This window comes from Berghia stephanieae, chromosome 10 (assembly GCF_034508935.2).
Source record: "Berghia stephanieae isolate SIO BIC M18660-M18661 chromosome 10, UCSD_Bste_1.3, whole genome shotgun sequence".
Taxonomy (NCBI): Eukaryota; Metazoa; Mollusca; class Gastropoda; order Nudibranchia; family Aeolidiidae; genus Berghia; species Berghia stephanieae.
This window is the reverse complement of record NC_088369.1, coordinates 26527000-26541218: the sequence shown is the minus strand read 5'-3', so window position 1 is coordinate 26541218 and position 14219 is coordinate 26527000. Positions and strand designations below refer to the sequence as shown.

The 14219-nt window shown below is 34.9% G+C and overlaps 1 protein-coding gene across 1 annotated transcript; it reads left to right on the top strand.

Annotated features, from left to right (window-relative positions):
* The first annotated feature begins 608 nt into the window (after positions 1–608).
* LOC144980887 (uncharacterized) lies at positions 609–13873 on the top strand. The gene is made up of 5 exons (XM_078928788.1): positions 609–713; positions 6966–7159; positions 7456–7618; positions 11207–11416; positions 13528–13873. Exons 2-5 carry the CDS (start codon positions 6983–6985, stop codon positions 13812–13814), a joined length of 837 nt encoding a protein of 278 aa, XP_078784914.1. The 5' UTR covers positions 609–713; positions 6966–6982; the 3' UTR covers positions 13815–13873.
* The last annotated feature ends 346 nt before the right edge of the window (positions 13874–14219 follow it).

Here is a 14219-nt window from a genome sequence, read left to right as displayed (position 1 = left end):
ACCATCTATGGACCTGGGTTCAATCCCCAGTGGTGTCCACCTCTCGTTGCTCCGGGTACTGGTGTCCACGTCCCATAGTCCTTGGTTCATTTCTCACTGGTGACCACTTTCCATAGACACAGGTTCAATCCCCATTGGAACCAATCTCTTATAGCCCCGGCTGGGCTCACTCCCCACTGGTATCTACCTCACAAAGTCCCGGGCTCACTCCCGACAGGTGTCCATATCCATTTGTACCGTGTTCACTACCCACTTGTGTCTAACTCAAATTGTCCCAGGTTTACTCCCCACTAGTGTTCATAATCTGTGGTTCCTCTTTTATTCTCTATTGGTCTCCACCTGTCATATCGCCAGGTTAAATTTTCCCATTGATGCCCACCTTCCGTAGCCCCGTATCTGCGGTATTGTTTCCCTTTTTGCACTGAAAAAATGCATTCTAATTAAAAAAAAAAAAGCGATATGTGAGGCAAAGTGTTTTTTTTTTCTTTAAAAAAAAATTTAAATGTATAATTATTTTCGATTGAAGTAGTCAAATTTGCATATTTGACATGAGCACCGTAAACATGAAACACTATATAAATGCTGCAAAACAACATACGTCATTTTCATCTTTCTGGAGCTGGTGTGATTAACTGCCTACTTTGTGTTGTAATTTTAAATATTATTGTTTTCAAACAAGACATTTTATTCTGTGCCAAGTGTTGAATTGATCGGTAAGTGTAAAAGTAGCTCGGTAGAAGTGTAGATAAGTAGAAAAATAGACATGAAGATACAAGATACATAAAGACACCTAGACACGTAGAGATGAGGTAATGTTTCATATCAAACGCCACATCTGTTACTTTATCGTCGACCAAATAGCCTCAATATTAATCAAAATTTATTTCTCATTTCTACAACTTTTGGAGGGCCATACTTCCTTAACCAACAAAAGCACAGTTCTCTCCAAAAAAATACCCCATAAAGTCACTTATTTTCACATAATCAACACTCTGGGACATAGAAGATTAGAAAGTTTTCAAAATGTTCATATTTCAAGTATGTTTTTAAATTAGAGGCAATTAAAATTTTATTTGAAACAGTATCCTCTTTAATCCCCATCGTTAACCAACCGGCCGTGTCCGTAAGCATGACGATGGTGACAACGGATATAGCATGGCTTTCTTGACCAAGAGAAAAAGCTCGTGACACTTTTAATATTGATTGTGACAAAACGCAGACATTTGTGATGAAAAAATGACTTTTATATTTCGTAAATAAAAGAAAAGAAAAAAATATATCCGTTATTTGTCGATCGATTTAGTTATTCTTTGTATCAAATTTATTCTAATGATGAGATTGGAACTCGAGACTTATATTTTTAGACGCGAAATTATTATTAAATGTAATTCACGATCGGGATTGTTTATTCTTGTCGATAGTTCTCAACGTCTCCCACCAAACACAAACGCCGTCCACAACAAAACATGGCCATCACAGTATTACGTTATAGTTTTGCAAATAATGTGACACCTTTTTGAGTCAGTATATTTTGTAAAAACTGAAAGAAAGAAATATCATAGAAGGAATATAAAAACCACAATGTTGAAATCAACTGTTAAGAAGAAGAACATTAGTCTTTGAATCATAAAAATCGGTTGAAAGACAACTTTTTAAGAGTAAATATTATTTTGAAAGTTGATTTTGTCCGTGTTTGTTTATTTTGGCAACTTATTCATTTTTTGTCCGATTTTTATGGATCTTGTAGCATTTTTCATTTCTCTATGAGACAAGCACGGCGATGTAATTTGTTTCAAATCTGACAAAAACATACATTGACTTTTTTACCCACGAGCTTTGGCTCACTAATAAATTTAAAAGGGACCAAATCACAAAGAGGGTAACGCAATTTTCAGACAGTCATCGAGAAAAGTTCTACATGTCGTAGAAGCATTATAGCTGCTAATCTGTTAGCAGTCACAGCACCCAATCAGTGAAAAGCTGTAAGTAATTGTGAAAGGCAAACAACCAGCATGATCTATCAAGAGCCAATAATTTCCTCCGAGGAACACGAGCAAAAATGTTGATGATGGACCAATGAAAGGTTTGTCATGATTGACAATTGGAATCGAAGACGCGGCTATAGATATCAAAGAGTAGGATGAGATCATCTAAAGATGTTATATGATTGACGTGGAACCATAGCCCTACTATAATACTCTTTTAGTACGCCATGCGTGGAACTCATCATCTAGCAGAAACAGAATCTGAACACAATGGGGTAAACCTGTCGATGCAACATCAATCATCCTTCTACAATCCATGTCTGCCCCTTTGTTTCGTGCACATCTGTATTTCATTTTCAATGTTTGTGTTTTTGATACCACCCATCCATTGGTCGGGAGGGGATAGAGAGAGTTTTCTGGAACTTTATCAAATATATTTAACTAACTGTAAGTAATACTATAAACGGGGACGGAATTATTCTCACCAAAGTAATTTGACAGATAAGCCGATAGATTTCAAGATGTGAACGAATGCTCATATCGGAGAAGTGGGGACAGGGAAATTTTCATGGATTGGATTGGGATTATAAAAACAAAACAAAACACGATCTTGTCAAGTTTGAGACTTGAAGGAAAAAGTTGAAACGTTCAAGATCTCAATTATAAGTCAAACAAAATGTAACAATCATCCCTCCTTTTCATTCCTTCTCAAACTAACACACTCTCACTCTTCAAACCATTCGACAACACGCCAAATTTAACATAAAACACACTGTAGCAAGGACTATGAAAAATGTTTTTTTCTCTTTTTGAGGAAAAATTTTGTCTAAAATCAAAGCCCTATCTCCACTAAGTAAAAATGTTTTTGAATTTTGAAAATCCATTCATAAATAAACAAGTTATGCAGTTTCAAAGGTGTCATTTATTTGGATGACCCGCAAAGAGGAAAAAAAACGCGAAAATATGGGACGCTTTTTCGGCATTTTTTATCGACCTTTGGTTGTATCTTGCGTAATAAATAGATTAAAAGATTGAAACTTGAAGAGCAAATTAGGATGGTGTTTTGTAAAATACAGGAAAAGTACTCGTCATATTCATATGAAATTTTACAACCAAAAAGAAGAAATGTTAATGTATTACCTTGTCAGCGACAAAACCTCCACGCCCGGTAGTTTTAGAAATATTTTACTCCAAAGAATAAAAATCTATTTTTAACGGTCTTCTGGTAATCGCGCGAGTTTTGGCGCTTGACATAAACTAAAATGACCTTTTTTCTAACTGTGTGCCAACTTTCAGTCATATTCATCGATAAACAGCGTCGTAATTAACTTTTTAAAATAGCATATACGAAGCGGCTTCGTCCCATATTTTGACGCAAATTCGGGCACTTCGTGAGCGAAAAAGAGGCCCAAAGATTTGTGCGGGATAGTCATTGCTACACACTGTTGTTTGTGCGAATAGTAATTCCATCGTTAAATCACAAAACTGCGAATAAGCACTTCGATGATTAAATGACAACAGTGAGATTGCAAGGAGTGGTGACAATCACAACAGACAAACGAAAATAAAAAAAAACAACCTCGGACTGGCGAGATTCAATACAAACACACACACACATAAACACACACAATCACACGCACACAAATTCACTCATAATATTAGAGTAGTCACAATCATTTCAAAATGTAACCTTTTACTGAAAAGGGGTGATTATGTCTTCGTTATGCTCTCATTGTAGATAGGCTATTGTCAGTGCGGTATTTAGTGTGTAGTCAATTTTGAAATTACCCCGAATGATGGACTCGTCGAAGGCGTTGATGAATGTCAAGCGACCCTACTTCCCCCACCCCACACACAAGAGGGCAGTAACAAGAAGGGGTGAGTGCGATTGAGAAGGATCGGTGGTGATTAGTGAAAAAAAAAGTGAGAGAGAGAGAGAGAGAGAGAGAGAGAGAGAGAGAGAGAGGGGGTGATCTAGTATAGATAGTATGGAGTTGACGTCACTCAGGTCTTTGTTATTGGTCTTTGCCATCCGGATTATGAGTAATTCTCACTAAACCGTATTATCCAGACTATAAACGATCATGATTACACACAGTTTTGTGTGTTGGCCAGTTATACTTCCGGATGGCAATGCTGTGAACTTCTTATCCGAGCGCATACTATCTATACGAACAAGACAAAGAACCGCTGGGACCGGAGAAGGGAGTTAGAAGCAATAAAAGCTGTAACCGTCGAAGTAAGAAGGGAGTACCGCCAACGGTTCTCCATTTCGAAACCCGTCCCCGGTACTCAGTTTAGGATCCGTGGCACCGGTTCTCAGCGCGGCTCTACTGGCTACGTGATGATGGGAATTGGTATTATGCCATGCGTTTAGATAAATACCCAAAACAACCGCCAGCCGTTTACAATGTACCAACACACAAAATGTGTGTAACAATAATGATGATGTTGTTGTTGATGATGATGATGATGATGATGATGATGATGATGATGATGATGATGATGATGATGGTGACGACGAAGATGATTAATTATACACAGGAAAATAGTAAATGAAAAATGAAATAAAAATTCAATAATAATGGTAATAAGACATCTGTAAAATTAATAGCCATACATAAAAATGTATTATCATTTATTTTATACAATGCAGATATATTATAAGCTATAATATAGATAAAACAACAGGAAAAGGGTAAATTAAAATATACTATTCTAGTCGTCATGGAATTTCTTGTACGATCTGATACATGAATATTAAATAATTCTTAATATCTAAGGGTGACAAGCATGATCATTTTTTGATTAATGTACATAAAACCACCAGTTACCTCCCTTGTAAAGCAATTCCGAATTAACGTGTCCTGTTTGATATTTTTTTCCTTTATTTATATATATTTATCTGTTTATTTTATCTTTTTAATTTTCCTTTTTTCTTTTGATTTATTGTGTTTATTTTTTTTATTATTATTATTTGTTAAAAGGCAGTCCAAAGAATATATAGGGAATGAGAATAGCGGAAGAGTAGCGTCCCTTGATTGGACGTCACCCATAGTCTGCGACGTCGCCGGCGGAAAAGTTATTAGAGAGAGAACGTCATGTTGGTTGTGCGCATGCGTCTCTCGTCCTCGCTTCCGGTGAAAGCGGCTTGAGAAACTTCAAAATCAAATTGACGTTCTTTCTGTAAGGTGACGTCCAATCAAGGGACGCTACTCTTCCGCTAATCATTCCCTATTGAAGTGATACTAAGCTGCTAGAAGATGCGGACAGTAAAAAGTAATAAACGAACGGAATGTGGATATAACATCTTTTTTAAGACCAACAAAACAACAAAATACCAAACACGGAACGTTTTGGCCTCAAAACCCTTCTTCAACAAGCAACAATTATTTGTTTTTCTGTTTTGTTTTTTATTTTGCTTTGTTTTTCTTGAAGGAATGTTTTGAGCCCGACACAGTTTTTGGTAGTTTATTCTATTTTTCTTCTTTTTTTTTTTTTGTTTTAAACTTTTATGCATTTTTGTTTATTACTTTTCTTCAAAGAAAATAATAATCCATACCGCTAGAATGACATAATAAAAACTTGCACGGTTGACTGATTTTAAAATATAACCTAGACCTTCTGAACCAGAGTTTATCCCAAATTCTATAGCTTGAATCTGACAACAGCAATTTCTTTCCACCGTTTTGATAACACGCTAATCCATCGTAGAGTACTTTCCATCAGATCAAAAAGACCCGGCTATCCAATCTCTAGTTGGTTGACAGGGGGTCATAAAACCAACCAAACAAACAAACAAACAAAATAATACAAAAAACCCCAAAAACAAGGAAGAAATCTCGACTTCACTGGAGATTGATCTCGTAAACTTTGTATGTGAAGCGAATGCACTACTATTAAGTGCTTATAATTAAGTTTGTTTTACCTGTTGTTGACTTTTTATTTATAAACGAGTTGGTTTATTTTGGGGAATCAAATAAATACCAAGAGTAGTAATAAAACAAAAGGGTGGCGTTTAAAAAATACAAAACTTGATCTTTTATATTATTATTATTATTATTATTATTATTATATTATATTATTATTATTATTATTATTATTATTATTATTATTATTATTATTATTATTATTATTATTATTATATATATTATTATTATTATTATTATTATTATTATTATTTTATATTATTATTATTATTATTATTATTATTATTATTATTATTATTATTATTATTATTATTATTAATTATTATTATTTATTATTATTATTATTAATTATTATTATTATTATTATTATTATTATTAATTATTATTATATTATTATTATTATTATTATTATTATTATTATTATTATTATTATTATTATTATTATTATTATTATTATTATTATTATCATCATCGTTATTATTATTATTATTATTATTATTATTATTATTATTATTATTATTATTAATATTATTATTATTGTTATTATTATTATTATTTTTATTATTATTATTATTACTATTATTATTATTATTATTATTATTATCATTATTATTATTATTATTATTATTATTATTATTATTATTATTATTAGTATTATTATTATTATTATTATTATTAGTATTATTATTATTATTATTATTATTATTATTATTATTATCATTATTATTATTATTATCATTATTATTATTATTATCATCATTATTATTATTATTATTATTACTATTATTATTATTATCATCACCATCATTATTATCTCTTTGTTGTTATCACTATGTTTATTATTATTGTTATTTTCTATCATTATTATTGCTGTCATCACCATCATCATCATTACCATCATCGTCATCATCATCATCATCATCTTCATCATCATCATGAACAGCAGCAACAGCAGCAACAGCATCTTTATCATCATCATTATCATTACATCATTTTTCTCATTACATTATGATCCATCGAAAATCAAGACCTTTGTCTGACTCTTCGACAGGTGAGAATACAATCAGTATGGCTTCTATCATGCAACTGACGGCAATGGGCATGGTTCTCGTGGCGTTGCTATGGCAGCCAGTGTCTTCACATGGCCGATTAAATAAGCCCCCTGGACGTAGCACCATGTGGCGATATGGTTTTAACACTCCTGTCAACTACGATGATAACCAGCTATTCTGTGGCGGATTTGCCGTAAGTATAGAATGAATAAAGTTGACGAATTTATTTATGTAACTAAGAGAACTGTGGTAGACACCAGGAAACCTGGAGAATAACTGTTTAGGCAGTACCGAAAAAAATATTGAAGTGATACTAATCTTCTAGAAGCTGTGGAATGTAAAGAGCAATAAACAAAAATGGATATATATATAATATATATATAATATATATATATATATATATATATATATATATATGTATATATATATATATGTATATATATATATATATATATATATATATATATATATATATATATATATTCACAGCATCAAGTGGCGCAAGGTTACAAGTGCGGTGTATGTGGTGACCCTTATAACGGCCCAGGATTACATGAAGCTGGGGGAAAATTCGCCAATGGTATAATTGTGGCTACTTACCAAGAGGGTGCTACAGTTACCATGGAAGTACAAATTGATGCTAACCATAAAGGTACGTATGATATATGATTAGCAGATTTATGTTGGGCTATACGTGGTCTAGTTGTATGACGCTCGCTTTCGGATCGGAAGGTCCTGAATTCGAGTCTCGTTCGGCGCATAGTTGAGTCCTTGGTAAAGATTCTTTACTCACATTCTATCACCGTACTCAAGGGTAAAATGAGTACCTGTCCGTTAACAGCGCTGTCTTTATCCGGAAAATAATTGTAATATCTCCTAACAGGCGTTGTGTCAAGTTCTACATGTTACGTGACGCTGTCGTAAGGGACCCTTTGTAAAGCGCTTTGAGAAATATATATAGTGGATATTGCGCTAAGTCAAAGCTCAAGTGTTTTCGTTGTTGTTGTGTTGTTTGTTTTTGTTTTTGTTTGTTTGGGGTTTGTTTGTTTTTGCGCTAAAATTCGTCCCGGGTTCAAGTTCTGCTTCTGAGCGACGGAAAGTTACATCCTCGGAAAACAAAAATGCAATCTCGCTTTAAAGGCGTTATGTTTCGTCCTAACTGTTTTATGTTACTGGGACCCATTGTAAAGCGCTTTGAGCACGTTTAGTTGGTATTGCGCTATACAAATGCTCAAGTTAAAGGATCAAGTGTTTTGCTTCGTTTCAAACTGACCCCTCTGCTCCCCTGGCAGGGAGTGGGGAGCCGATTCGGTTATATGTAAAGAACATACAGCACCAGGACCAGACAACATTACAGGAACTATTTTGAAAATCTGTCACCAACAACTGGCTATACCTTATACAAAACTGTTTCAAAGGCCAATCGATGAACAATCTGTGCCAGTACTTTGAAAAACATCGATTGACGTTCCAGTTCCAAAAAATCGTTGCCCAACCGTATTGAATGACTTCCGTCCAGTGGCGCTTACATCGCTTGTAATGAAATGTTTAGAAAAAAAAAATTAAAATGTGAGCTCCTACAAAAAATTTATGACCTGAAATTGCTAGATCCGTACTAATTTGCACACCAGCAAATTTCATTGTAGAAGACGCACTTTTAACCGACACAAATTCGATCTCAAAACACCTTGACCAAATGCCCTCGAATTACGCCAGAATCCTGTATGTCGACTTTTCGTTAGCTCTTTATGAACACAGATATTTTGCTTCAAAAGTTGTGCAACATGGATATTCCAAACTACCTTATTAAATGATATAAAGAGTTTCTGACCCATATACCGCATTGTGTAAAACTGGGGGAAAATATCTCCAACAAAAGAACGTTCTCGAACGGATGTCCCCAAGGCTGCGTGAGTTCCCCAATCCTGTACATCTTATACACTAACCACTGCAGACCATCCTTTGAAAGTTGTTTTATAGTGAAATGTGCAGATGATACTGCTATTCTTGGCTTATTAAAAGATAAAGTTACCGAAAAGAATTATTTCAAACAAATTAATATATTCAGCTTGAATTAAATGTTGAAAAAAACGAAAGAACGGGTGTTTGGTGTAAAAATTAAAAATGACGTACAGTATATGACAATCGGTAAAGTGATGTTGAGATAGTTGAATATTTTAAATATTAAGGAATAACCATTGATAGTTCCCTCAATTTCTCTCAACATATAAATATAATATCTCAGAAATTTGCCCAAAGATTATACATCCTAAGGAAATTGAGAGCATTTCAAGTAGGGAAGAAAACTATGTTAAGAGTTTATGACTCATTGATTAAAAGTGTAACTGCGTTTGCTGTACCATGTGGTTTGGCGGATGCCGACTTAAAGATAAATAAAAAATTTCAAGATCTGTCACAGAGGCATCAAAAATAATAAACAATCCTCTTGATGGAGTAGAAAGACTTCATGGAAAAGCAATAGAAAGGAAAGTTTCTCAATTACCAAAAATAAAAAACATATTTTATACCATGAATTTAGCCTTTTACCATCTGGGATAAGGTTTTGTCAGATTAAATGTAGAACAAACAAGTATAAATCAACGTTTGTTTCATCAGCAATTAAAATGTTGAATATTTCATATGGTACAGCAAAACCAAGGATTGGTGCATTTACTGATTGACTGATTAATTATTTAATGTTAGATTAATTGACCAATTGATAATGATGATAGTATTTGGTGTCGAATTGCCAAAATTGTAATTACTTGAAAACAAAATGAATATGATTATGTTGTATATATCGCACGCGTGAAATAAAGAGAGGAAGAGAGAGAGAGAGAGAGAGAGAGAGAGAGAGAGAGAGATAAGTAGGAGTGAAATATCTGTGTAACTAAATGACAAATTGCCATATTTATGGACAATAAAGATATCAATTATTATTATTATTATTATTATTATTATTATTATTATTATTATTATTATTATTATTATTATTATTATTATTATATTTTTGACAGACATTTCTTTGTAATAAACTAGCGTCCTATCCATTGTTATCAGATGTGTCAAATTGCTAATTATATCAGAGTAAAATAACCGGTGTCAAAAAGCGAAATTTGCTATTAAAATAAACAGAACTAAGAAATGATGGGTTTATATAACCTGGATAAATTATACTTATTTTTCATTGAATAAAACACAATACAGTAGAATCCTGATAAATCCAGCACCGCCGAACCAGGAAGATTGGTTGACCTTAAGCTAGGTTGACTTTATCCATTTTCAAAACACGCTTAGATAAAGAACCGAAAATTTCGGATCAACTAGAAGTGTTAGGCAGAAGTTGACATTTTTGTGCAGCTATGTGGTCTTGCGGTATGACACTCGCTTTCGGATTGGAAGGTCCTGGGTTCGATCCTCGCTCGGTGCACAGTTGAATCCTTGGAAAAGGCTCTTTACTCACATTCCCTCACCATACGCAGGTATGATATGACTACCTTGTCGTTAACAGCGTCGCCTCTGTCGGAAAAAAAATGTAATATCGCCAAACAGGCGTCATGTCTCATTCTACATGTCACGTGTTTCTCTAAAGCGCATTGAGCACGTTTAGTTAATATTGCGCCGTATAAAGAAAATCTATAAAAAAAAGCTCAACGTTTGTAAACTTAGTCCTAGTTTCCTATTCATTTTTTGGAAGATCCAGATAGCCAAGTTGGTAAATCACTCGTTTCACATGCAAAAAGCCAAAGATAAATTCATGATGAAGACAAGATTTAATTTTTTTTATTTGAGCCCCCTGTTCACCTAACGGAGCTTGAGTAGTTGGGTCTGTTAGATCTGGCGGAAAGGACTTTGCGGTAAACCAACGTCCTAAAGTGCATGAAAGTCGAAATGAGACCCCCCCCCCCCCCCGAAAACACACCCCGCACACACACACACACACACACACACACACACACACACGCACACATACAACAATCACACCCAAAAATAGTTTATTCTAAATGAATAAAATGATATTTGTAACGTCAAAAACGGTATTAAATTGGGGCCTACGTGTACAAATCGCAGGTCTGATAACCCAAACTGTTATGGTCTCATTGATGTAATGGCAATACTCTCAAACCAACTCAAACCATTCTCCATTACAACAATGTTAAAATGAGCCCATAACTGCGTCCAGTTACCAGACATGTAAGTTATATGTTCACGTTGCTTTCATCCCATTGCTATTTTCCAGGCTGGTTCGAATTCAGGATTTGTCCCGTCAATGACAAAAATGTCAAGGCGACACACGAATGCCTTAACAAAAACCTCCTTCAACTTGCCGATGGCTCAGGCACCAGACTCATGGTAGAGAAATATGGCAACAGTGTGGTCAAAGTCCCTGTCATGCTGCCAAAGGGACTCACCTGCTCACAATGCGTCGTACAATGGCGTTATCACACAGGTAAACGTTGCCTTATATTCTAACTAAAATGTGAAAATAGAATGATATCGGATGTGAATGTCCTGACAATGGACGTTTCAAGTACTACCGCTACTACTGCTATTCCTTCTTTACTTCTACAACAACTACTACTACTAGAAAATATATCTTTAGGGTTTATTCCAAGGGAAGACTGGAATAACCTAGGCATCAGCCGCAGTGCAGCACCGCAAATTGGGCTAGGTTGAGGTGACTTCCTCAAGGCCACACACTTGATTGAACTCGATATTTTTCGGGTACGACCCAAAGGCCGTCTGTTGGTCCAAGCTGCCTTGTATTCCTACTACTACTACTACTAATACTACTACTACTACTACTACTACTACTACTACTACTACTACTACTACTACTACTACTACTACTACTACTACTACTACTACTACTACTTTTAGTACGACTACTACGACTACTACTACTACTACTACTACTACTACTACTACTACTACTACTACTACTACTACTACTAATAATAATAATAATAATAATAATAATAATAATAATAATAATAATAATAATAATAATAACAATAATCATAATAATAATAATAATGTGTTCTTCTATAGCGCTAAATACGGAAGCCTCAAACGTTTTACACTATACTTATCAAACCATAAATAAACTTTTACTCAGCCAAACAGACACACGCAACAGTCGCCCACACTAACTAAGCCAGTTTTACAAAATGAAATTGACATTCAACAAAATGGAATCCAAAAATAAAACGAATAATTTATTCACCAAGAAGAAAATGCTTAGGATAAAAGGTTCTGGAAAAGATGAGTTGTCAGATTTTTCTTTAAATTTTCTACGCTGCCCGTGAACCATACTGACAAAGAAAGCGAGTTCCAAGTGGTAGGTCCTGCTTTATAGAAAGATCTATCGCCGAAATTAGTAAGAGGTGTTTTTGGCACTTTCAGTAGCTGGATCTCCGATGAGCTAAACTGGCGAATTGGGGAGTAGGGGACCACAAGTTCTTGATTATAGCTCGGAGATCGGAAATTTAGTGCGCTGAAAGAAAAAAAGGGCAATTTTGTATTCGATTCTGGCTCGAACGGGCAGCCAGTGTAGTGTTCTGAGAATAGTTCTTACACTTGTTTTATTGTGTCGACTAATGCCCAGAACCATTCTGGCCGCCTTGTTCTGTACCTTTTGGAGTTTGTCAACTTTCTTGTCAGGAAGGCCCACCAACAGCGAATTACAATAGTCGAGGCGTGAAAGAACTGCTTTAAGTTGGTTGAATGGGAGAAACCGTTTCATTCTTTGCAATCTGTTCAATTCAAAATTAATGGTCCTCACCATCTGGTTAATCTGGTGTTCTAGACTTAAAGAGTCGTCCAGTACAAAACCAAAATTTTTAGCTCTATCTGTGGCTGTTTAAAATAGACAAACTGTGTATACCAGTATTCCTGACATTAGAGAGTGTACCACATAATAAAATTTCAGTTTTTTCTTCATTAAGTTTTAGTCTATGACTTGGCAAAGGTTATGAATATATATATATAGCGCAATATCCACTAAACCAACAGCAACACGAAACATAGAACGGGACATGACGCCTGTTAGGCGAGATTACAAGCTGTCAACAGGGATGTACTCATTTTATGCCTGAGTACGGTAAGAGAATGTGAGTAAAGAGCCTTCTCCAAGGAATCAACTATGCGCCGAGCGAGGCTCGAACACAATGTGCAAGACCACTAGCCACACGTATTAGGGTTATGAAATCATTTGTCATGTATATATAAATACGGTTTAGTCATAAAAGCATAAAAGTCATATCAAAATTTGAGAATTACGTCTAAAATCTTCGATATGGAATTTTTGGGACGTGGTTATTAAAACAACCGCAACACAAAAATGTAGCCTATCAATATTTTTTTTTTTGAAAATTGTATACCTCTATACACTAATTTGAATAATTGGGTTTGATTGTGGTAAAACTTCATACTTGTATCATTCATAGTCTGGCGGATGCAGGCTTCCAAACATTTCCAGTTTTATTGTTTTATTCTTTTTTACTCTCACCCGACACATTTATCCCTACATGTCGTATTCTTTGGATTTTTCTTTTCAAGGTAACAGCTGGGGTGTGGGCAAGGATGGCAGAGGCTGTATGGGATGCGGAAATCAAGAGGAATTTTACGCATGCGCCGATGTTAAGATTGTAGGAAACGGAAGCGAAGGAACCACCCCAATGACACCTAAAACGACTCCTATGGAAACCGCACCAATGACCCCTATGGAAACCACTCCAATGACATCTGAGGAAACCACTCTAATGACCCCTATGGAAACCACTCCAATGACATCTGAGGAAACCACTCCAATGATATGTGATGACAACAATGAACCAGAATTATGAATAATTGATTTCAGAAATATAACAAATCTTTCATAAAAATTAATCAATGTAATCGATAAGTTGTGTTGTGTTTATTTGTGCCACTATGTGGTCTAGTGGCATGACTATCGTTTTCGGATCGGAAGGTCCAGGGTTCGTGACCGCCTCTGAACGGCGCATAGTTGATTCCTTGGAAAAGGCTCTTTCCTCATATTCTCTCTCTGGTGTGAGATGACTACCTGGTCGTTAACAGCGTTGTCTCTGTCGGAAAAATAGTAATATCGCTAAGAGGTGTTATGTCTCGTCCTTCATGTTAAGTGTTGCTGTTGACTAGGGACTCCTTTTAAAGCGCTTTTTGCACGTTTGGGGGATATAGTGCTATGTATATAAGTGCTTTAATTTTTCATCTTTTAAAAAATATCAGTT